We start from the raw sequence: 25887 nt of genomic DNA on the forward strand, positions 1-25887 counted from the left end.
AACATCAACTGCGCCTGGAGGACCATCAATGCAGTGAAAGACGATCTTTGGTCTGCCTTCAACTTGCTGGTCTGCCAGCTGAAAGAACTGACCCCAACCGAATGTTGCAGACTGGCGCACTCCAAGGTCCAGGACTACGTGCTGAGGGACGCACTAAAGCTTGGAGCAGCCGCCGCCAAGGCGCGGTGGGGAAAGACCACCATGTGAAACCCCTCGTCCAGAATAGAAAAAAAAGGGCCCTATCTGGTAACTGGGCCCAGCTGGCGCCTTCCCCAACTGGTCAGGGGGCCAACTGGGACTGTGCGGGGTGACGACTGCTGGGGTATTTTCTTTGCTTTGTTTTTTTTTTCTTCTTTGTTTTTTTTCCTTTAGTTGGTGTACATACCCCTGGGTAACCCGGAGCGGCTTGCATGACTGGGTAGGTGTATTAATATGTTTTATTTTTTGTACATCTTATGAATAAAATATATTTTTTCAAATAAAAAAAAGTGACGAAACATCTGAAAACTAACCTTCCAGCTCAGCGAGCAATCTCACATCCAGAACCTCAAACTGAGCTACAAATCTTCTCAAAACTCGCTATCACCTCATGTTGTTCTGGCTGTGGGCAATTTCCAGTCATCCAGTAAGACAGACTAATAAAAGGATAATGTACTTGTTTTAGAATCCAATGGGAAATGGCATTGATCCTGCTCACTCAATTAACAATTTGCTGCAGCCATCAAAACGGCAAGTTCATTTTTAAGAAAGTTAAACAGGGAGAAGTATTGACTTATCATTAGCTGACAGAGTAGATAGTAACCAGCAGGTTATCTAGGTCATATTTGATCTGATGCCACAAGACTAAAAGATTCAAAGACAATGTTACGAATTTCTAAGGCTAAGTCTTCCCGATTATCAAGTGTCAACACAGCTCGAGGGCTTCTCCTATTGGCAGGATAAGATATCCTTAGGAACAGTGACAACTAAGTGTTGAAAGTTTGCTGAAGGATATGATTCTGTAAAACTGACTGTGTCAGGCAGAAATTTGCACATTTTAGTGAGGACATTGTAGGTTTGACTGAGCTAGGGTGTTTTAAAGGATTAACTGGGCTGGATGTGCCTATATTGTTTTTGGTGCCAGGACCAATACTGAATAATGTGTCCAGCTGCTATGTTTCTTCCATTACAAGTGATGACAATTCAAAAGTATGTCATTGGCTGCAAAGCACTTTGTGACATGAAGTTGTACAATGCATTGTGTAAACCCATATCATGCCTTGCTTTCAACAAAATTACTGAACTAGAAACTTGTTGATAAATACCTGTTTTATGTGTACAGGAGTCATTATTTTCTCTGATATGGGCTTACTGCCTGTTGATGCTCCTTTTATCCTCAATGCAGCTGGTTCCAAGCCCAGTTGTGCTCAGGAAAAATAGAATACATGCAAGGTAAAGGAATTGCTAGAAGCTACCACCAAATAGGGAAGCTTGTTAAATGAATATTTACCAGACTCTGGATTTAAGCGAATTACTTCTACTGCTCCCTTTTCCACCGTGATGCTGAAGATCTCTGGCAGATTCTATTCTGCTTCCATTTGATCACAGGCAGCCCTAAAATGAATCTCTACATCAGTTAAAAAGATTGTTCTGCAAACGTTGATGGCTGCAAATTATGGTAAGCATTTAAACGATAAGTAATCCATGCTAATCACATCAAACCCGATCGCAGCTCAGACTATAGCACTGCTCCCTCCACACCTCCACTCTTTCCCAACCTAATCTCTAGCCCCCAGATTATTTTATCTACATGTTCCACAATAAGTAAAAGCTTAATCCTTCAGTATTTAACTTCACTTCACTGGTGTGGGTGGGGAGGGTAGATGATGCAGTGTCTTCGGGGGATCCTATCCATTTAGTTAGTCATGTACCCAGGTAAATTTGGCTCTTGCAGATTCTTTCAGCATGCATTTCATCTTCATACAATGCAAACAGGCACTGCAAGGAGTTCACAGAAAACGTTGTCTGTCGTCATTTGGAAAGAATTAAAAAGACACGTTGCTGTTTAAAACAAGCAATGGTTAGCAACTTCACTAAAGGATTTTATTGGATAGATGCAAATAGACTTGCTATACATGTCAAACACTTCCTGCTGTTAGTTTAGATTTGCATGAGAAGTTATTTTTATTTTTGTTCACTGGCATGGTGTTGGATTTCCTAAATGCAATGTAAGGGACTTGTTAGCAAAATTGAAGTACTTACAATTAAAGGTAATGATACCTTGAATATGAAATTGGTTCAGACAGAAAGCAAAACTAGTGGAAGATAATTAAAGACTTGGAAAAGTCGTGATTTAAAAGTTTACAGATGACACAAAGTATGGAAATGTAGTGTCCAATTAAAAGATTAAGTTCAAGCAGATTTCAGCTGAAATGGGCATGAAAAAAATCTGCTGTTTTTCTTCCTAAATGTCTTTTTTTTTCAATTTTATAGCTTTTCATTTCATTGACATTTGCCATAGTTGACTAAATATCATAAAGGTTCCTGAATTCATTTTCCATCTAGTCTGTAAATCTCTAAAACACCAAATCATGTGCAGTGGGAGACATCTTGAGGCACTAAAATGTGTTTATTCATTTATATCATTGCTGCCTCCAGATTTCTCAAACGTACTCATCGATTTCCTCCTTACATTAAAGAACTGCAACGGTCCACTCATATGCTAATCATCTACTGCTTGTACATGCACATCTCCATTTTAGTCCCTCAAAAGTAGTACCAACATGGAAATTAAAAGGAGTAGATCACTCAGTCCTTTCAATCTGTTCTGCCATCAAATAAATTATAGCTGATCTGATAACTCCATATCCCACACACCTCATTGTTTGTGTTTTGAAAACATTGTTTTCAATATTAACCATGACTTTGTCTTACTCTACCCCTGCAACATCCCTCGTGTCTCACCCTAACTGTTTTAATTTTGGGATAATGGGAACTGCAGGTGCTGGAGAATCCGAGATAACAAAGTGTGGAGCTGGATGAACACAGCAGGCCAAGCAGCATCTTAGGAGCACAAAAGCTGGCGTTTCAGGCCTAGACCCTTCATCAGAAAAGCATGGGTCTAGGTCCGAAACGTCAGCTTTTGTGGTCCTAAGATGCTGCTTGGCCTGCTCTGTTCATCCAGCTCCACACTTTGTTATCTCTGTTTTAATTTTGAGTCTCACTCTATTATTTGTGGATAATCCTTCCATGTTCTTAATGAGCGTTTTATCAAACAAACTAAGTCAAATTTAAATATTAAGATAATAAAATGTGAGGCTGGATGAACACAGCAGGCCAAGCAGCATCTCAGGAGCACAAAAGCTGACGTTTCGGGCCTAGACCCTTCATCAGAGAGGGGGATGGGGGGAGGGAACTGGAATAAATAGGGAGAGAGGGGGAGGCGGACCGAAGATGGAGAGTAAAGAAGATAGGTGGAGAGAGTATAGGTGGGGAGGTAGGGAGGGGATAGGTCAGTCCAGGGAAGACGGACAGGTCAAGGAGGTGGGATGACGTTAGTAGGTAGCGGGGGGTGCGGCTTGGGGTGGTGCACCCCCCGCTACCTACTAACCTCATCCCACCTCCTTGACCTGTCCGTCTTCCCTGGACTGACCTATCCCCTCCCTACCTCCCCACCTACACTCTCTCCACCTATCTTCTTTACTCTCCATCTTCGGTCCGCCTCCCCCTCTCTCCCTATTTATTCCAGTTCCCTCCCCCCATCCCCCTCTCTGATGAAGGGTCTAGGCCCGAAACGTCAGCTTTTGTGCTCCTGAGATGCTGCTTGGCCTGCTGTGTTCATCCAGCCTCACATTTTATTATCTTGGAATCTCCAGCATCTGCAGTTCCCATTATCTCTGATACAAATTTAAATATTATCCATTTTATAATATCAAACAGCTATAAATTTCCAGTACAATATATTACATGTCCAATTGGAATGAGGCAGTGCCTAACACCTCAGATTATGTTTTCAATTAACGTGGTATCTGGCACATCATTGCAAATGAACTTTCAAAGATATTGACACATGGTAGCAGAAATACTCCTACTTTAAAAAGGAAAATTTTGTTTGGAAGCTGTCATTTCCCAAATAATATCAGAACAATTCAAATCTGGCTTAAGTAAAACAGGTGGTTGCTTCAAGTACGCGAGAAAAGGAATTGAAGTCAGCAATATTAAATTATCAATGGTATACAATTTACAATAACCACTTAAACAATATTCAGCTTTAAAGAGATACCAAAGCAATTGTGTTCAGGTGGTGCTAAAAGCTTATCTAACAACACAAACAATTTTATACTATTTCGCAAATAGCTAAGACTATTCAAAATGACAAATACAAAATAATACAAACCACAAGAACCATTTTACATTATTTAAAACAGATACGTCTTACAGAAAAAAATGCTGCACATACTGTCCAGCCTTTGAAATACACTAAATAACTATCAATAACTAAATCAGAATTTGGTCATCTTCTTGTGTGTGTCTGCTTTCCTTTGTTCTTGCTGGGCCCCTGATTCTTGAGATTTTAGAGAGGACAATTGCTTCTTTGCATTAGATAACTTCTCTTCCAGATGGGAGGTTACTGCTTTGTCTCTGTGATTTTAAAAAAAAGTAAAGAAAATTGAAACAGATTACCAAGTGATGTTGTGGAGACGATTCCTTCAGAAATTCCTTAATGATGAAGTTAAATCTTGATCCTTGCTCAGCAAAACACAGAATTTGACTTTGCTTGTTTACCAAATGGAGAAATAAGGACTTCACAATGAATCAAGCTTTAATATTGATTTAAAATCATCTGCAGTAATTTTAGAAAGCCTTCAATGAGATCATCTGCAAATCCCAATGATATGGTTCTGCTTTAGATGTGTGCTAAGAGATTACCAATGTTAAAAAGATATAACTTCCATTTATTTGCTCTCCTTAGTAGCAAAGTGGAGATTTCCTGTAGATAGCGGGATTGTGCACCAACAAGAACCTGGGTTTGTGGGCAGGGGGTATTGAAGTGATTACGGTGGGGAGGGTTCCAAAGATGAAGTATCTGGCTCAATGGCATGTAAAAGAAGTAGATGTCACATAGCAAGAAGGGTGAGTTTCAAAGGGAGCTGCAGATGGAAGGGTCATGATGTTGATTGCTATCAACTTCAGGGTGGTGTAGGAGAACTACAGTAAATCCAAATTTAGGAGTCAGGCAGTGAGTAGTTGTCAAAGACTAGGAGGAACACGCAGAAACGTGGCTGTGAAAATAGGAGGATTTGAGAATCATTACACAGAGGAATGGAAAGTTAACTGAGGTCAATGTAGTTGGGAATGACATGTTAACAGGGTGAACAATCGAATTGAGGGTTTCAAAAAAGTTGAGCCTCGGACTGAACAAAGTTGTGGCAAGGGAGTAATTTTCACTATCCCTTTTTAGGGACTAGCTTGCCTGCTTAATGGAGAAAAATCATGTTGGTCCTTACAATGGTGAACCATTCTTGTTGGGTTATTATTGAAGTAGTATGTATGAAAAGTACTCCCTCAGTCACAAATGAGCAGATGACTACGCAATGGAAATGAAATGAAAGTGTGGATTTTCTGAGCTGCACAGTCACAGGATTTATGGTAACCATTCATTATAAACAATGCAATACAATATAGTAACTACAATCAACAACTACAATCAAATCAGGCCTGCCAACAAAAATAAACCCTAAGCTGTAAATAAAGCAGTCGATAAGATACCTTCCAACATTTCTTGCAAGCGCCTCCATAATTTTTGCAATGTCCTTTTCCGTATGTTCAATCTTCTCTGTTATTTGAAAAAGATGGATATTTAGAGCTTTCTTCGAACTTTTAGTCCCCCTATAACGTTCTTTGCTATTTTTCTCTCTCATGGGGAATCCAGTTGGAACTGGGGAACTGCTAGTCTGTCCAGTACTTTGAAGTTTGTCATTCAAAAAGTCAAATACAGTCTGACGAGGTTTTCTTTCTTTAGCAATGCGTGGGCCTCCTTCGCTTTTCCTCTTGTGCTTCTTTTTGTGCAGATGGCTAAGTTTTCCTTCCTGCTTTTTTTGTAGGATTTCAGCACATTGATCCAAGGATTTTCCAGGTGGTAAAACCACTGCTTGTACAGGCTCCACTCGACCATCAGCATTCTTCCCCAAACCTATAAGAAATCACCCCTCCAAATCAGTTCAAACATGCACTCTCTATCACAATCACACAGGGCAACAATGAGTACTACCTACAAGATGAATTGCAGCAACTTAACAAGGCTCCATCAAAAGCTGCTTCCAAATCTGAAATCTCTACCACCTAGAAGGACAACAGCAACAAATACTGGGGAACCAGCAGCTGCAGGTTTTCCCCCTAGTCACACATTAGTATGGCTTGAAACTAAACCAGTGTTCCCTCACTGTCACTATGTCGAAATCCTGCAACTCCCTTCCTAACTGCACATCACATGGATTGCAGTGGCTCAAAAGCAGATCACCACAACCTTCTAAAGGGTAATTAGGGGTGAGCGATATTTGCTGGCTTACCTACATCCCATCAAAGCATTAGTTTAAAAATGTTACCAATTAAGGCGATAATATTTTAATAATATATTAAATCATATTTGCTCTCTAAAAATATTAATGATTTCTTTACTAACAACATCTCACTTGTTCTCATGACCATACCCACTTGCAAAGACTGAAATAACAGAACTAGTCAGTTAAATATGGGGCTATAACACAGAATAGAAAATTGCTTAAGTTGTAACCACCCACATCAATTTCACATCTCAGCAGAAGTATCAAACACATGGTACTTCTTGAACAGACAATCACATTTGAGAGCAATAGAATAAGTTGTTAAATTCTTACCTTTTCCAAACTCATAACCCAGTTTAACCATTAGTTTAGATCCTATTCCCCGAGTATGAGCCTCCCAGCCAGCAAATGAAGAGCTGCAAGCCGGAGTCCAATTTACCATGGACACAGATTTTTCATCCAAAACTGTGAAATCAGATAATGGAAAAGGAGTTGTTTCATTACAACTTTAAATGATTTGATCAAGATAACTTGCATCTGCATGCACAGCAAAATATCACAACTGATTTCACAGCAAGAAGTGCATGTATCAAACAGGAAGCCTGCAACAAAATAGCAGAACTGAGCGAAAGCATAGCTGAATTTGTATGTTTAGAATAAACGTTGCAGGATCAAGCTTATTGAAAAAAATAAATCCTTGTAACCTGAAAGGTGGTGCGTGAAAATTCACCAAGTTATAATGCTCTTTGGACAGCTGATACATTAGACTAAAAGGCCTCCTGTGACAATTCTGAGATTCTGCAAAAAATGCCACAATAGACAGGTGAGGATGGGAAGCAACAAAAAATAGGATGTCAGGCTGAAGGATCATGCAGAAGTGGGGCGGTGGAGGGAAGAGGAGGCTTTGAAGAAATTTCAATTCAAATTTTAAAATCAGTATGTTGGAAAGCAACATCATGGGTTATTCTTTAAATCTACCATTATGGTTATATTTAGGATAAATTTTATTTTGCTAACCTTTGAGTCAAATCTATAGAGACACTGATTGACATACATGGGTAAAGAGTGGGACTATTACACGGAATAGAAGATTGCATAAGTTGTAATCACCAATGTGAATGCTGTATCCAGCAAAGGTATCAAACATGTGGCACTGCCCCCAAAATCCATGTCACATTTATACTTCACAGCACTGTAGGCTTTATAGAATTTCTGTCACTGTCAGGTCCCAACAGATTCAGTCTTCCCGTTTCAAGAACTGCAACATCCAGTGACTGAAGTTCCTTTCCCACAGTCTTATAAAGACCCTAAATAGATCTCGAGCATCAAGACTCACTCCAACGATTCCTTCCTTCCCACAGCCAGTTGAATCTTTCACAGCCCTTAAATTCTTGCTGGTTCCCTCTCTCTGACTAAAGTACGACTTTACACCAGCAATCTGTTTGGTAGCTACATGGCACTGCTCCACACAACATCCTACATGGCAAAATCCGTAAAAGACTAGATTTTCTAAAGAAAACTAAAACCTAGGTTGACAGGGCTGTTAAGAAGGCATACAGCGTTTTAGCTTTTATTAATAGAGGGATCAAGTTCCGGAACCAAGAGGTTATGCTGCAGCTGTACAAAACTCTGGTGCGGCCGCAATTGGAGTATTGTGTACAGTTCTGGTCACCGCATTATAAGAAGGATGTGGAAGCTTTGGAATGGGTGCAGAAGGGATATACTAGGATGTTGCCTGGTATGGAGGGAAGGTCTTACGAGGAAAGGCTGAGGGACTTGAGGCTGTTTTTGTTACAGAGAAGAAGGTTGAGAGGTGACTTAATTGAAACATATAAAATAATCAGAGGGTTAGATAGGGAGAGCCTTTTTCCTAGGATGGTGATGGCGAGCATGAGGGGGCATAGCTATAAATTGAGGGATGAAAGATATAGGACAGATGTCAGAGAGGGTTTCTTTACTCGGACAGTAGTAAGGGAACGTAATGCTTTGCCTGCAACGGTAGTAGATTCGCCAACTTTAGGTACATTTAAGTCATCATTGGATAAGCATATGGACGTACATGGAATAGTGTAGGTTAGATGGGCTTCAGATCGGTATGACAGGTCGGTACAACATCGAGGGCTGAAGGGCCTGTACTGTACTGTGCTGTAATGTTCTATTTCAAAGCACTTACCTTTTGCATAACCAAGCTCTCCTTCATCCTCAGAGCTGGAAGATGAGGAAGACTCATCATCCTGAGCTAGTGGCATGATCCCATCTCCCTCCACTACAATTTCCTTTTGAAGCAAGGAGTCAAATTTTACTGTAAAATAACCATTGTCAATATCTGAAAGACAGAAGCCATTTCTATTATTAAACAAGTTTTAAATGTGAACTTCTCCAAAATTTCAAAAATTAAGAGTAGCTCATGTTGAATCCTCTCTTCATTACATCTTTGGTGATGTGGATCTATCTCTCGCTCATCATTTTCACCTCTCACCTAACCTCTGTCAGGCTATTTAAAATAATATCCATTCCATAAAGTTGACGCTTTGAAGTAAAAAAGTGGGGTGAGTAGTAATCCATATTTTAGGTAATGGCACAATTCAGGAAAAGCTGTTTAGTGAATTAAAAATTGAGTTAATTTCACAGGTGAAGGTGGCTTTTTTGTGGGGGAGGGACTGACAGCCATTTTTTTCCATTGTTGTGGGAATCAAAACAAAAGGAACAGGCCTCAAGTGGAGAAAAAACAGAAACAAGTGAAACAATGACTTACTCACATAGACAGTTAAAAAAAACACTATTTTGTTTTTAAAATGCATAAAGATCTGTTGACAAAAGGGATAAAAGTCAGTTCGAAATAATAAAAAGATGATTTTTATTTAAACAATCCAGGATTACATTCATTATGACTTTTGAAATGCAGTAGTTCAAAATCAAAGCTACTTGGAAGTGTAATAAATGCGCGGCTGTGCAAACATACATGTATTTTCTAGCTGAATCATGTAATAACACAGGCATATTATTTTTTGTTTCACCAGCAGTTAAATTATACTAAATGAAATCAGTCAGGAATTATAAATGTATCATGCTTACCTAGAATCTTAGCTGGGTACCAAATTTCATCTTCGTATTTCGCTAAACAGGATGATCCCACCTCAAGAGAACTTAGGTCGAGTTCTTCAAATTCACGCAGTTCCGACAAAGCTACCACTTCTCCATGTGAATATCTATTCAGACACAATTATTTCCAACATTGTAAAGTCTCCACTAAAATCCATATTTCTCAAAAGTCCTTCATCATATGTTTTTAGTAAAACTTTACCTCCTCTTTTTGTTTTCCACATGCACCAGCTATGTCCAGTACCTCATGCAAATAGTTATCTTTCACATGAGACCAGAGGCAGTGAGCGATAGCAGGTCAATCAACCACATGGTTTTGCAGGCAGAAGGAAGCTGAGGCAAACCGGGAAGGGAATCATTAAAAACAGGGAAAGACAATACATTGAGACCCCAGCTTGGGGCCTTCACTTACCTTGCAGACAAAATAGAGATAGAAGGCAGAGGAGGACATGGAAAGGAACTGATAAACCTGGGAAAGAGAGTTAATGGAGGCCCAGGATCGAGGCCATCCCTTTCCTTGCAGGCAAACGAGCAGAAGGTATCTGTCAGTTGCAGCTTTAGGAGAATATAGCATTGCAGAAAAACTGACAATGCTGGAAAGTTGAATCAAGTCGTTGGTGAGTAACTGCTTAGCACGTACATTGCCCAGTTGTCTGGATGGCTGGTTTGTAACGCAGTGATACCAACAACACGGGTTCAATTTCTGTACTGGCTGACGTCACCATAAAGGTCCCATCTCTCGACCTTACCCCTAGCCAAGGGATAATGAAGTTAAATCACCACCAGTCATCATTCTCTAATGGGACAGCAGGCCTGTGGTCCTCTGAGAATATGGCAACTTTATATTACTGTACTTTAAAAAGGAGGGTGTGACTCTAAGTGAAGCAGGTAAGGGGACCCAGCAATGAGGAGTAGGAGATTTGGCTTTGCAATTGCCCAACAAGTCTGAGGTTCTTTTAGCTTATCAGGGTTAGTGGGGGGCTTACAGAGTTAATGAGCTAACTGACCATTGGACATTGACACAGGAAGCTATTCATGTGGAGGGAGGAAAAAGGAAAGTAGTGGTAGGAAGGGACAGTATAATTTGGGGGAATTTTTCCTATTCCTAGCAGCAGAACATGAGGGTCATGACCTGCACAGGGCTATAGCTTGGGGCAAATACTCAAAGCTGGAGGAGAATTTACAGGAGTAGCAGGAGGATCCAGTCATTTTGGTCCACGTAAGTGCCAATGATATAGGCAGCTCAAGGAAAGAATTTCTTTAGAGTGAGCATAAAGTTGTTTTTAAAAAATAAAATCAATCATGATACGTGGGCTTTACTGACCAGGCCAGCATTTATTGCCCATCTATAGTTGGCCTTGAGAAGGTTATGGGGAGCTGCCTTCTTGAACTGCCACATTCTTGAGGTGTAAAGCTGGGAGGGAAGGAGATCCAAGATTTTTACCCAGGGACAATGAAGGAACAGCAAGAAAGTTTAAAGTCAGAAAAGCGTATGGCTTGGAGAAAAACTTACAAATGCTGGTGTTCCCAGGCATGAGCTGCTCTTTTAAGTGCTATTCGTTGTGGGTTTGGACAGTGTTTTCGCAAGAGCCTTGGTAATTTGCTGCAGTTCACTGTGTAGACAATAAACTCTGCCACCATAGTGCATCAGTAATAAACGCATTGAATTCTGGAGGTAGTAAATGCGGTGCCAGTTGCGGTCACTACTATCCAGGTAAGTAGAAAGCATTTCAACACACTCCTAACTTACGCCTTGTAGATGGTGGACAGGCTTTCAGGGAATCAGATGGAGCAAAATTCCTACCCGCTGAAGCCACAATACTTATATTACTGTCCAGTTTCTAGGATGATCGGCTAATAAATTAGATGGGTGGGTTGTCTTAAGAGGAAAGGCTGGTCAAGCGATGCCTCTATCTGGTGGAGTTCAGAAGCACAAGAGAGAAGTTGAGTGAAACACATATGATCCTGACAGCTCTCGACAGGCTGGAATGGGACAGGATGATTCCTCTTGTGGAAGAATCCAGAACTAGGAGTCATTGTTTAAAATTGAATAATCACGCATTTAAGACATGGATAAGGATGATTTTTCTCTCACAAAAGATTGATTGTCTTTCAATTCCCTGCTCAAAAAGGTGGTGGGAAGGGTGTATTTGAATATTTTTAAGGCGGAGGTAGACATGTACGTTAATCACAGTAGGCGGGAACATGCAGTAATTACAGCAGCCACAATCTTACTGAATGGCAGCAGTCACTCTCAAGGGACTGAATGGCTTATTCCTGCTCCTAATTTGCATCTTTGCACAGGGTATCAAAACCATACATATATACACCTTTTTTTTTATATATATATATAAAAGTATATGTATAAAAGGGGTAGTTCTGGATAATATTGAAATTAACTACTGCACTTCTTACTGCTCCTGAGACTGTATTATCAACACAATCTGGGAATCCATTCACAGATCTTCCTAGTCTATATGGCTTAGTTTCACATACAATGCATTTTTAACCTCAGAGATTAACTGTATGAAGGTGACTACATTTTCAGGAAAGTCAAAGCCTCGGCATCCTGAAAAGCCACAGTGAGGCAGAGCTCCAAAATTATTCAAGTAATTGGTGAATGGCAGTAGCACGAAGGCGAGACTGTTCAAGGTGGGAGGTCATGTGATGAAACCTCCTGGAATATATTCAGTGGGAGTTGGCAAACTCACCCAATAGGTCACTTGAAAGGAGTCATTAATAATGGTGCTGTCATTTTATAAAATGGTAGGGACAACTCCTTTGGCACCACTGGAGGGATACAGGGAATGGAGAGCAATTACAGATGGGTGTTCACAGAAAGACAAAATCTCTCCGACCTTCTAACGTATCCCCACACCATCCTCACCCTGCTCCTCTGGCCCAGTTTATAATTGACAAAGATGGAAAAGATGAAAAACAGAACACAGGCTACTTTTTGGAAATTGTTCGGACACTGGAATATTTAATGAAAAACTGGGACTGCTCCTACTATCAGGGCATTTGGTCACCTACTGGTCACTGGGTTATAAATCAAAGTTTGCTTAATAAGAGAGCAGTTGGGATTGAAATTTTATGACCTGCAGCTAGAGTCTTCCTTCTTCACACAAGACGCAGAGTTCCTTGGGCATGAATGAAGATTAAAGGCTGCATTTTGCAGTACTCACTTCCTGCATTCACAAGAGATAGCATTTACTTTGGACACCTTGTGATTGAAAGTTGTATTGCAGCTATTCAGAAGAGAGTGCAACTGCAACACGTTATGTTATGAACACGCACTGGTAAGCATACACAAAGCAAGGTCTACATACGTTCAATACTCCTCCTTTTCTCCTCAAAGTTCTAGCAATAAAGGATAAAGTATAACAAAGGCCTGAAATGAAAAGCTACATACATCAACTTTACATATAACAGACAGGTTGCTACTAAATTAGATATAATTTACAAAAATCCTATTTATAATGTCCCAATGTATTTTGCAGAGGAAAAACAGATGGCAAGCAGAGGAATGAACAAAAAGATGAGTTTAGTGAAAGTAGGGTTGAGGCAATGACAAGTTGTATTAACATAATAAAACTGCTACCGTGTTTCACAAGTACATATTCAAGACTAAGATTTAGACAAAACAGAAGGAAATTATTTTAGGACAACTGATCAAAATGATAATTTTAGAGTTTTGAGGACTATTCTACAGACTAGGGTTAGGGAACAAACTCTAGAATTTCAGGCACAAATGGTCAAAGGCACTGCTGCCAGCAACTGAGTAGGGAATGAGGAGTTGTGCAGAATGCATAAGAGGCGGGAATTAGAAGAACCTAATTTATGGGGTATGGATAAATCTGAACACAAGATTGGGGAAAAAAAACATCATTGGCAGATTGGGAATGAATAGAAATCAGTGGGCACAAGTCAGTGAACAGGTTAGGGAGGGTTACGATGTGGGCGGCAGAATTTTGTTGAGTTTAATAGTAAAGAGTAGATGACGTCAGGCAATCATAAAAAATAGGAATAGTTGACTCTATAGTTAAGAAAGCAGGGACAAAAATCTTTGCAAAGTTGGAGCAGAGATGAGCGACATGCATGTAGGAGTGCTTTGTCTTAGAGAGGATGTGATTGGAATTTCAGGTCACAAATTTGCTTTTGAGTGGGAACTTGGACTGTAAGCAGATGGGATCAACAGCCACTAGTTCCCAACGGGGACCAGAAATTCCATTGTCTGAGGTACAACAGAGTGAGGTAGTAATAATGCATATAAGCCTGGTACTAGAAGTCCAAAGAACACAAGCTGGTGAAAAATACTGTACAAAATATATTGGGGCCAGAAAGAGAGCTGTTTTGGATGTAGTGGAGAGGACAGCAAAGGCAACACAAACGAACAAGAGACACTAGAGATTTTAAATGGGGTAAAGTAGTATGATTTTGGTGTGCAAGAATGTACATCATTCAAAGCAATAGCACTGGTAGATAAACCCATAAATCTAAATGAAAATTAATGAAATCCTATGTTTTGTATTCTGAGTACAAAATAAAGAGGTAATGCCAGAAATAGGAGTCATTTTAAGTAGTATGTTAGTCCAGGACATTTCACTTTTAATCAATAACAACCTCAATGACAGTGAGAAATATACCCCTAGACCAAATAAATTGATCACTTAGTACTGAAATTACTTAATACAGCCTACCTGCAGTTTTGGAAATCAGAAACAAAAACAGAAATTTCTGGAAAAACTCATTTGGTCTAGCAGCATCTGTGGACAGAAAACAGAGTACCATTCTGAAGGGTCATCAGACCTATCATGCTAACTTTGCCTTCTCTCCACAGATGCTGCCGGACCTGCTGAGTTTTTCCAGCAATTTGCGCTTTTGTTTCTGCAATATTGGATATTCAGATAAAGAAAGATGCGAAAGCAATGGAAGACATTGCAGAGATTCAGCAACATTATCTGGCTCCAATTGTGATGCAAGGCTCCAGATGTTAGCTTGGTTTTCTACAACCTGCTATAGTTAAGAGAACTGATATTTTCCTTCTCTTTATTCTTTCACAGAACATGGAATACAGAGGAAGGCAATCATTTGTTGTTCATTCCTAACTGCACTTGGTTTGCTAGATTGCTGCAGAAGACAGCAATAAGATCAACAATATTTCTGTGGATATGGAGTCAAACGTTGGCCAGATCAGGAAAGCATGGCAAATTTCCTTCCCTGCAGGATATTTTTGAACCAGACAGGTTTTTTTTAAACAATCGATGATAGTTTCACAGTTAGTATTGCTGAAATTAACCTTTCAGTTTGTTCCATGACCAGTAATTGTCCTTAAATTTCACCAGCTACCACAATAGAATTTAAAGCCATGACAGTTAGACCGGGCTTCGGGATACTAATCGAATAACATCACCAGCAGCCCAACATTTCCCACAAATTAATGTCTTCAAAATTATGAACATTTTGTGAAGAAACAGTCAGCATGTTGACACAAATACAATATCAAAAGCTTAAGCAAGGCTACAAAAGTCTTTGTATAAGAAGTCATTACAGACTGTTTTGTTTCGCTACAAATTAAATGTTTGGAACCGAGCGCACAATTCTTTTCCAGTTGGGTTTGGCACAACAGTTTGAAAAATATGACATCAAAGGAGGATGGGAAACTAGGAATATGGAATTAGATGATGCAGTTCTTGTCAAGAAAAATAATGGTACAGGTACAATGCTTTACATATTATTTCACTGTGGGATCATTCAATTGAAGGAAAACGTGACTCCAGAGTTTTGGGTGATTGAGTTTGTCTAAAGAAACTAGAAAGTCAACAAAAAAGACTTTAAACAAGGGAAGTGAAGAGACAAAGCCCAGACAAGGGTTTCAATGACAGTAAGACTGAGGCAAGGGTAATAATGCAGAGGTGAAAGTTAGAGATAATAGCTAGACAAATAGTAAGGCACTAAGATTTTAGATATACTCAGCCTGCTAGTGACAGGACTCGGACGGGGACAAAGAACAAAGAAACCTACAGCACAGGAACAGGCCCTTCGGCCCTCCAAGCCTGCACCGATCAAGATCCTCTGTCTAACCTGTCATCTATTTTCTAATGGTCTGTGTCCATTTGCTCCCTGCCCATCCATATACCTGTCCAAATATATCTTAAAAGACGCTAACGTGTCTGCGTCTACCACCTCCACTGGCAACGCGTTCCAGGCGCCCACCACCCTCTGTGTAAAGAACTTTCCACGCACATCTCCCTTAAATTTTCCTCCTTTCACTTTAAACTCATGACCCCTAGTAATTGAGTCCCCCACTCTGGGAAAAAGCTTCTTGCTATCCACCCTGTCTATACCCCTCATGATTTTGTAGACCTCAATCAGGTCCCCCCTCGATCTCCGTCTTTCTAATGAAAATAATCCTAATCTGCTCAACCTCTCTTCATAGCTAGCACCCTCCATACCAGGCAACATCCTGGTGAACCTCCTCTGCACCCTCTCCAAAGCATCCACATCCTTTTGGAAATGTGGCGACCAGAACTGCACACAGTACTCCAAATGTGGCCGAACCATAGTCCTATACAACTGCAACATGACCTGCCAACTCTTGTACTCAATACCGCGCCCAATGAAGGAAAGCATGCCATATGCCTTCTTGACCACCCTATTGGCCTGCGTTGTCACCTTCAGGGAACAATGCACCCGAACACCCAGATCTCTCTGTTCAATTTTCCTTAGGACTTTTCCATTTACCATGTAGTTCTTGAATTTGATCTTCCAAAATGCATCACCTCGCATTTGCCTGGATTGAACTCCATCTGCCATTTATCTGCCCAACTCTCCAGTCTATCTATATTCTGCTGTAATCTTGGACAGTCCCCTACACTATCAGCTACTCCACCAATCTTAGTGTCATCAGCAAACTTGCTGATCAGACCACCTACACCTTCCTCCAGATCATTTCCATATATCACAAACAACAGTGGTCTCAGCACAGATCCCTGTGGAACACCACTGGTCACAGGTCTCCAATTTGAGAAACTCCCTTCTACTACTACTCTCTGTCTCCTGTTGCCTAGCCAGTTTTTTTATCCATTAGCTAGCACACCCTGGACCCCATGTGAGTTCACTTTCTCCATCAGTCTGCCATGGGGAACCTTATCAAACACCTAACTAAAGTCCATGTATTTGACATCTACAGCCTTTCCCTCATCAATCAACTTTGTCACGTTCTCAAAGAATTCTATTAAGTTGCTAAGACATGACCTTCCCTGCACAAAACCATGTTGCCTATCACTGATAAGCCCATTTCCTTCCAAATGGGAAGAGATCCTGTCCCTCAGTATCTTCTCCAGTAGTTTCCATACCCCTGACGTCAGGCTCACCGGTCGATAATTACCTGGATTATCCTTGCTGCCCTTCTTAAACAAGGGGACAACATTAGGACATCTCCAGACAAGATACAGAGTTTTACCAGAGCCAGAGAAAATAAGTTCTGTACTCCAATGCTCTAACTTATCGACACTGATTAAAATAGCCTGGTAATGAGATGATCATGAAATCTAGCGTGACAGTGGACAGGCCAACATACGGTGTTATCAATTTGAAAGGATCTAAATGTTACTAAGCATACACATTAAATAAAGGGCCTAAAGAAAAGAACTGTGAGGCATTCTGGAGATAAAAGAATAAGCCAATACTACAGGTATCCAGGCTGCACTGGAGTACAGTGGAAACATGCATAGGTGCTTGAATAAAAATGGGGCTCAGTGAAGCAGTGTTTGGAATAGCTGATCATGTCAAATACCAGGAAAAAGTTAAGGAGCAATACTAAATCAAAGCTGCAATTGCAAAGGATATCCAGGACAGTCTCAGGAATGTGCTTTAAGGGGAAGGCAACTTGACAGCACTTCAACATGGAAAAGATGAACAAAGTATTTTGATGACACAAATATATTTGAATTACTTGGAGAAAAGAAAGGCGATAGTCAGTTTTAGTGGACAATGAGCTTTGTAACATTCTTTAAGGAAATGGCTGATGACGGCAGCTTTGAAGGAAAATGTTGCCTTTGTAAAGGAACTTGTTACAGGTTGGTTAGCACTGAGTCAAAATAGCTGGATGGAGATATGAAAGAAGAAGCAAGTACAGCAGAAGTTAGTTGATTATGGTCAGGTGACAGGAGGAAGCTGGAGTAATAAAAGACGAGGACAAAGGTGAGCAACGGAAGCTTTAGGAAATGGTAGGAAGTAGTAGTTGAGACTAGAGATAGAAAGTGTCTTACTGGTAGTTCAAAAGTATAGCTTCAGATTGGTCTTTCATCTTGATAGGAAATCAAGAAGATTGTGTTGCTAATGATCTTTTCTCACTACTGACTTGTATGCTTATGCATTCTTTGTAAAATATGCACAGGAACAGAAGCAGGCCATTCGGCCTAGCGTACAATTTCCCCCATCTCAAGTGTTCTTACTGAGTATTACTCTTTGATTTCTGAGGGCTATTTTCAGATTTTTATGACCTCACTTATTAGAACATGCAGTCATATGATATCATGACTTTGTGTTTGTGTTGGATTCTGGAGTATTTAGAGTCATACAGCACAGAAACAGACCCTGCTGTCCAGAGAGTCCATACTGACCATAATCTCAAACTAAAGCTGCCCCATCTGCTTGCATGTGGCCATATCCATCCAAACCTTTCTTATTCACGTACTTACCTAAATGTCTTTTAAACATTATAACTACAACTACATCTACCACTTCCTCGGGAAGTTCATTCCACGCCAACCATCGTGTAGACGATAATTGCTACTCTGTTTTTAATGCTTCTACTGTCACCTTAAAAATATGCCCTCTAGTTTTGAAATCCTTCGCCCAAGGGAAAAGACACCTTACCATTCATCTGAACTATACCAGTCAGAACTTTATAAACTTCAACCTCCTACACTCCAGTCAAACAATGATCCAGCCTACTTTTAGAACTCAAACACTCCAGGCAACATACTGCTAAATCTTTTCTGAACCCTCTCTGGTTTCATAATATCCTTCCTACAACAGGGCAAATAGAACTGAACACAGTACTGCAGAAGAGACCTCACCAACGTTTTATGCAGCCTCAACATGATGTCCCAACTCCTTTACTCAAAGACCTGAGCAATGGAGGCAAGCATGCTAAACGCCTTCTTAACCACCCTGTCTCCATGAGACACAAAGTTCAAAGAATTATGTACCTGAACCCCTAGGTCTCTTGTTTCGAAACACTACCCAATGCCTTACTTTTAATTTTAAATGTCCTGCCCTTGTTTGTTTTACCAAAATACAATAGTCACATTTATCAAAATTAAAATCCATCTGCCACTCACCATTAAAATAAAATGCAGACCCCACTGTCACATTTTGTCAATCGGTTAAAAAAATCCATTTACACATACACACTGTTTTCTGCCAGCTAGCCAGTCTTCTATCCTTCCAAGTATATCACTACCTAGACCAAGAGCTTCTATTTTGCCCAACAACTTTTTATGTGACATTTTGTCAAATGCCTTCTGGAAATCCAAGTACAGTTCAGAGTTCCTCTTTATCCATACATGTGGTGACTCGTCAAAGGTTGTGCTGAAAATCCATACCCTCTATGCCCATCCCCATCCACCACAACCCAGTGATTGACACCTCAAATCACTGAGTGAGTGAACAGAATTAGAGGAATATATTAATATTTTCAATATTATCAACTTTCCATTAAAGCTACAACAGACATGGAAAAGTGTAAATTTTACAGTATTTAAACTGCCCAATGGCAAAAGTTAGCAACTCTTTTTTCAAATCAAAATAACCAACACACTTCTACACAGAAAAAGCCTTCAATTTAAACTGATCCTCCAGAATAGTGAAGTTGCAGCTAATGTGTATTTATCACATATTCAAAGCTGGAATATTTCAACCAGGCAGTGACTAACCCTACTTACTTCATCTCAGGTTTTAGTTTAACAACAGCACTCATCACCACAACATCTGCTGCAATCTTCACATATGTCCTGAACAAATGCAGCATTAAGCAAAGGAATTTCATATTCATTTACAAGTGTTTTATTATTTTGTGATTTTCCTTGTTACTGACCTGCTGTCTTCACAACACTTGCTTCCTCCCTGTCACTCCCACCTACCTGATGCTCTTTCAGATACCTCTGGCCTCTCCTAATCACCACAGAACATCCCTTTCCTACCTAAACCCCTAGCACCAGCTTCCCACCTACTCAGTCCCCTTGCACAGCTCTACCCCTTCTACCTCTAATCCACTTGCAATCCTCATCTTCCCCAGGCACCTGTGTAGATCTCACTGCCCTATTGTGTCTCCCACCCCTTTGCAGCTTTCTCACGGCTGTACTTGCTAACAGGAGTGTGCCTATCAGTTGCATGCACAAGACAGCCAGCCTGTAATGAGAGAAGCTCCTCACCATTTTCTTCCGATCTATTTACGGAAACAACTTTTCACTGATCGGTCACCACATTACTGTGTTTTCTTGTGATTAGGGAAGATGCAATCACCCTCTGCCACTACATATTTTCTGCATTGACCTGACTCTTCAAGCCTGTTCCACTATACAATTAGATCATTGCTGACCTTCTGCCTCAACGCCATTTTCCCACATTATCCAAGTGCCCCTTGATATATAGTTTATATCTAGAAATCTATCATTCTTTGCCTTGAATATGATCAATGACCAAGCCTCTATAGGTCTCTGATGAAAAAAGAATTCACCAACCTGAATGAAAAACATCATCTTAGTACCAAATGGACAACCTCTTATTTTGAGACTGTCCCCTCGTTCTACATTGTCCCAGGCAAGGAAATATCCTTCCTGCATCAACCTGTCACGTCTTGTAAATATTTTGTGTACTTCAATGTGATCAACTAAAATATAGGTCTGGTCGCCTCAATCTCTCCTCCTAAGTAAGGAATTCTGCCAACCAAGGAATCAGTCTAGTGAACATTTGCTGTAATACTTCAATGACAAGTATATCATTGCTTAGAAAAGGAAATAAAACTGTACACAATATTAAAGGTGTGGTCTCACCAAGGCTCTATGTAACTGCAGTATGACACTTTTACTCCTGTAAAATCCTGGTGAAACAACATATCAGCACTCCCAATTGCCAAGTGACCCTGCACATTAACCTTCAGTGACATTCAATCAAGGTTACCGAGATCTATTTGAACATCAACACATCTCACTCTCACCACGTAAGAAATATTTTGTCCTTCTATTTTTCCAGATGATATTCCACGTACCATGCGCTTTCAGCCTATCTAAATACTCTTGAAGCCTCTATTTATCCTCCTCACAACTCACATTCCCAACTAATCCAGTTTCATGAATAAACTTGGAAATATTAAATTCGGTCCTTACATCCAAATCATGGATGGGGACTGTGAATAGCTGGGATCCAAGCACTGATCCTTGCAGCACCGCAGTTCTCATGCTGAGAATGAGACTGAATTATAGGAAAATCATTTTTGGATTTGTGGCCACTCAAAAAGAAAACTAAGACAATTCCATATTTAAATAGATATACGACTGTAAACTGTGCATTTCTTAGTGTGCACAGTTCTGCTGCCTTTGAGGTTTCAGATTGACCTAACCATTCATTACACAGAATTTTTAGCACAATAACAGACTATTTAGCCAACTAGCCTGTAGCAGTCCACATGAGCATCATCTCATCCTTCTTAATGGCATCACATCAATATACCTTCAATACTCACTGCACTAGCCTATATTTAAGTAACATCTCTTTAACACTACGTGTCTCAGTTACTCCTCATAGAGTTAAACATTACACAAACTCTAAAATTAAACCTGCCAATGTCAAGATCTGAAATGAAAACAAAAATTGCTGGAGAAACTCAGCAGCATATCTAGCAGCATGTGTGGAGAAAGCAGAGGTCACTGGATTCGAAACGATAATTCTGTTATCCCTCCGTAGATGCTACTGTAGATAATAAAAACCGAAAACAACTGCGGATGCTGTAAATCAGGAACAAAAACAAAGTTGCTGGAAAAGCTCAGCAGGTCTGGCTGAGGGGAAGGGTCACCGGACACGAAACGTTAACTCTTGTTTTCTCCTTCACAGATGCTGCCAGACCTGCTGAGCTTTTCCAGCAACTTTGTTTTTGTTGATGCTATGTGTATGCTGAGTTTCTCCAGCAATTTCTGCTTATGTTATAGTAAAATCACTTCTTAGTAATTTGCTCGTGAATGCTTTGTTGAATATACGAGTACGTGGAGCCTAGTTTTGAACTCCCTCGATGATGTTACTCCATGTTTATTCTCTCTCTCAGTTCAGCCTTCCCTTCCTGAATTACCTGCAGGAGTCCAGGAAGCGACAGCTCCCACTCAGGTAGAACGGGCAGGGCTTCATGGCTCTCTGTGTGGGGTGGATCCACAGGACACGGACTGTGGGCTCGGGTGGCTGGTCAGCCTCCACACCCACCACCATGGCGTTGTGATACTGCAGCGGGCCCCAAGCCGAGCGGTACGGAGCCCGCACCTTGGCGCCGCTAATATCCCCAGCCTCAACCTTAGTCTCAGCCTCATCGCCGCTCCCCGGCTCCTGGTCGGCCTCCCTCAGAGCCGCCTGGAAAGCGGCGTATTCGGCGTCGAGCCCTGACTGGTCCTCGGGCTCCGGCGGCGAGGCGCCTCGCTGCAGCTGCTCCAGGAGCTGGCTCTTGCGGACCGACAGGAGGCTGGACTCGGTCAGGGCGACCAGCTGCTGTAGGTCGGCCTGGAGCTGCAGCAGGTCCGCCTGGGCCTCGGCCTCAGCTTGGGCCCCGGCTCCCAGCGCCGCCTCCACCTGCTGCAGCTGGGCCTTGTACACCTCGATGGCCGCCTCCAGACTCGCCTCGTCCATGACCAGCGCTCCGGAGCCGCACTGACAGCGATCAGAATCGTTCAGCTCCCGCCGCCATGGCCAACGAGAACAATAACTCCGGAAGGAAAAGACAGTGAACAACCTCTGACCTGTGGCTGGGCTCACGCTGGAAAAATAGTTCAGTTCGCAACCGGGAACATGGGGAACATTATAAGTCCCACTCTCTTCTAGTTCCAAAATCTTGCATTTTTAGCCTCCATGGATCATTTTCATTATTTGCAAACTTTAGGTGTCATCTACTTTTATTTTTCTTAAATTTCTGCCCACTTTCTGTTTTAACACCCCCCCCTCTCGTATTTCATTAAATAAACTAAAGTTCGTTTAAACGGCATTTTTCCTGTTCTCAGGACACCCCTAAACACTAATCACTGAGTACTTTCTGTAAGTGCACTGCCGTGTTTTCAAGGCAATAACACAGCAAGATACCGCAAACAGCCAAGAGATAAAAGCTGTGTTCCAAATGGAAAACAGAAAAATGTGGAGCATCAATGAAAGGAACAAACAAATTGATGGTTTGGAAGTTAGTGTTTCAGCAATACTGATCAATTAATCTGTTTCCAAGGGACTAAATTTAAAAAAAACTTGTGACTGAAAATTGTTTAATCAAGGAATAAATGTTCAGCTAGGACAACATGAAGGATTTCTGTTCTTTAAACAGATAAGCCCGATTATATCAGAGATAATGGGAACCGCAGATGCTGGAGAATCCAAGATAATAAAATGTGAGGCTAGATGAACACAGCAGGCCAAGCAGCATCTCAGGAGCACAAAAGCTGACGTTTTGGGCCTAGACCCTTCATCAGAGAGGGGGATGGGGTGAGGGTTCTGGAATAAATAGGGAGAGGGGGGGGGGGCGGACCGAAGATGGAGAGAAAATAAGATAGGTGGAGAGAGTATTGGTGGGGAGGTAGGGAGGGGATAGGTCAGTCCAGGGAAGACGGACAGGTCAAGGAGGTGGGATGAGGTTAGTAGGTAGATGGGGGTGTGGCTTGGGGTGGGAGGAAGGGATGGGTGAGAGGAAGAACAGGTTGGACTGGTTTTGGGATGCAGTGGGTGGAGGGGAAGAGCTGGGCTGGTTGTGTGGTGCAGTGGGGGGAGGGGACAAACTGGGCTGGTTTAGGGATGCGGTGGGGGAAGGTGAGATTTTGAAACTGGTGAAGTCCACATTGATACCATTAGGCTGCAGGGTTCCCAGGCGGAATATGAGTTGCTGTTCCTGCAACCTTCGGGTGGCATCATTGTGGCACTGCAGGAGGCCCATGATGGACATGTCATCTAAAGAATGGGAGGGGGAGTGGAAATGGTTTGCGACTGGGAGGTGCAGTTGTTTGTTGCGGACTGAGCGGAGGTGTTCTGCAAAGCGGTCCCCAAGGCTCTGCTTGGTTTCCCCAATGTAGAGGAAGCCACACAGGGGGATTGGTTTCCCGATTATATAATTCTTTTCACTACTGCCAGCTTTTTATTTCTAAAATTTTTAAAATAAATTTAAATTAACTTATCGTCATTATGGGTGGGATTTTCAGTATTTTTCTGGATTATGAGTCTAATATCATAACCACATTACCCCTTTTATTTCATTTCTTTATTACTGAAAACCTATATAGTTCAATATCATTTCCTTCTCAGATGCCATTTTAAACCAAACCTGTCTCCTCAGGTGGCATCAAAGGTCCCTGGTGGGCACTACTCAAAGGAAAGCAAAGGTCCTTCTTTTGCCCTGACAAACATTGTAGACTTGAACAACACCACCACAAATGATTATCTCCATTCATTCGTTTGTTTCTATCAGATCTTAGTGTATACGAGTTATCATTGTATTTACCTTTCCAATAATTCTAATCTTCAAAAGTCAACAATTGGTTATGAAGCACTTTAGAATTTTCTGAGTACACTGTTAAACTGAATCCCGAGAGGTGAATTCCTCACTTCTCAGCTCGGAGGTTGGTTTCATTAGTTTGAATTTATAAAGATTCTTTTTCTATTCAGCATATGCTTGACTGTATGTAAAAACTATATGAAAAATTAAGCCAGATGGATTTCTTGAACCAACAAGGCTTATACTTGAGTTTATAATAAAACTAATTGAAAAACTAAAACTCATTCTGAATCCTGCAAAATATATATGCTGACTTGCAGTAGCATCCAAAAAAATGTTAAAAGGACGGTAAAGATGAAGTTGTCGGGAATCCACGAACGTATTCCAAGGTTCCTTTGGCAGTCTTGATGTTTGGATGGTATTACAGCTGATTGTTCTACTAAAGATAGTCTCTTTTAAAATGCAATCCATCCTTTTCCAGAGTGGGTGCAATGGCATTTTGAAGTTTCTTTTTAAATTCTCCATCTGTGTGATGTATTCCAAATTGTAACAATGATATTCTCTGCAGCTTGAGGCAGAAATATTCAATAGACATAGACCATTCATTTTGTTTAGTTTATTATTGCATAAATTGCAGAGTACACAATCAAGCCATTCAGCCCGAGAGGTACATGCTCCGACCATCTCAATGCACATTAAAAGCACAACTTTCTATTCATTTTTTCCCTCAAATACTTACCAAACCTTTGTTGAAATGTGTTTACTGCATTTGCCTCAAACATTTTTTCGGTCAGTATTTCCATGTGCTAACCGCCGTCAGGAGCGGGATTTTTCTTCATTTCCCTGATGGGATTATAGCTCTAATTATGGTCTCTCCCATATGTGGAAACATATCCATGTCAGACCTACGCTGAAGTTGTATTTTTTCAAATGTAGTTTTCAGGGCATATGCATTTTACGATATTATGTCACGCACAAGATGAATCTGAAAAGTGTCATTTAAAAATCTATAAACTGACAACTTCTGGGGTGAACTTAACAGTTGCAACCTTTAACAATTAAAAATGGCAGATGACTCGCCCTGCGCATGTCCACCTCATTTCCGCCCACCCGCCACTGAAGGATTATGGGTATTGTCGTTTTAATGCCCCCGCCCTCATTCAGAACAAAGCGACAGAAAAACTACAGCATTTCGATGCCTAAGGGGCGGTCGAAGATCCGGTTTGTTCAGGCGAAACTTCCGCTTTGTGTCGTTTCCATAATTTGGAGCCTGGTACATAACAGAAGGATTTAAATGGATTTAAAGGTCTAAAGGTAAGAGCTCCGTTTAGTAAGCGTTATTGGTCGCGAAAGGGTGACTCTTGAATTGAAAGCCATCGTTCTAGAGCATACAAGAGACGATGAGGGATGTTCAAAAGTTTTATACTTCGTTGCTGTCATTAAATCCAGAGCTTGACAGATTATTTCATGAGCGACAGTGCCTTACGTTTCCAAACACGAATAATATAA

The 25887-nt window shown here is 41.0% G+C and overlaps 2 protein-coding genes across 3 annotated transcripts in view; one reads left to right on the forward strand and one right to left on the reverse strand.

Annotated features, from left to right (window-relative positions):
* Positions 1–3822: 3822 nt before the first annotated feature.
* On the reverse strand, positions 3823–22639 carry zgpat (zinc finger, CCCH-type with G patch domain). The gene is made up of 6 exons (XM_059652814.1): positions 21997–22639; positions 9618–9751; positions 8716–8868; positions 6876–7007; positions 5749–6172; positions 3823–4620 (listed from the first exon to the last, which is right to left on the reverse strand). Exons 1-6 carry the CDS (start codon positions 22539–22541, stop codon positions 4482–4484), a joined length of 1527 nt encoding a protein of 508 aa, XP_059508797.1. The 5' UTR covers positions 22542–22639; the 3' UTR covers positions 3823–4481.
* A 2948-nt stretch (positions 22640–25587) lies between these two features.
* Positions 25588–25887, forward strand: part of arfrp1 (ADP-ribosylation factor related protein 1) — a 30130-nt gene continuing 29830 nt past the window's right edge. For both annotated transcript variants that reach the window (XM_048550189.2, XM_048550190.2), the window contains exon 1: positions 25588–25692. The gene's annotated coding sequence lies outside the window, so the exon portion shown is untranslated. The remainder of the gene's footprint in view (positions 25693–25887) is intronic.

Source organism: Stegostoma tigrinum, chromosome 19, assembly GCF_030684315.1.
Source record: "Stegostoma tigrinum isolate sSteTig4 chromosome 19, sSteTig4.hap1, whole genome shotgun sequence".
NCBI classification, from domain to species: Eukaryota; Metazoa; Chordata; class Chondrichthyes; order Orectolobiformes; family Stegostomatidae; genus Stegostoma; species Stegostoma tigrinum.

Bases quoted from the DNA above. Each gene is read 5' to 3' on its own strand.
- zgpat (XM_059652814.1), bottom strand. From the start codon at position 22,541: ATGGACGAGGCGAGTCTGGAGGCGGCCATCGAGGTGTACAAGGCCCAG. The intron at 9,752-21,996 runs GTAATTCAGGAA...GTGTCTGAATAG, and splicing joins CGCTTCCTGGACTCCTGCAG to ATATTCACATGGAGAAGTGG. The intron at 4,621-5,748 runs GTATCTTATCGA...TTAAAATCACAG, and splicing joins CTTGCAAGAAATGTTGGAAG to AGACAAAGCAGTAACCTCCC.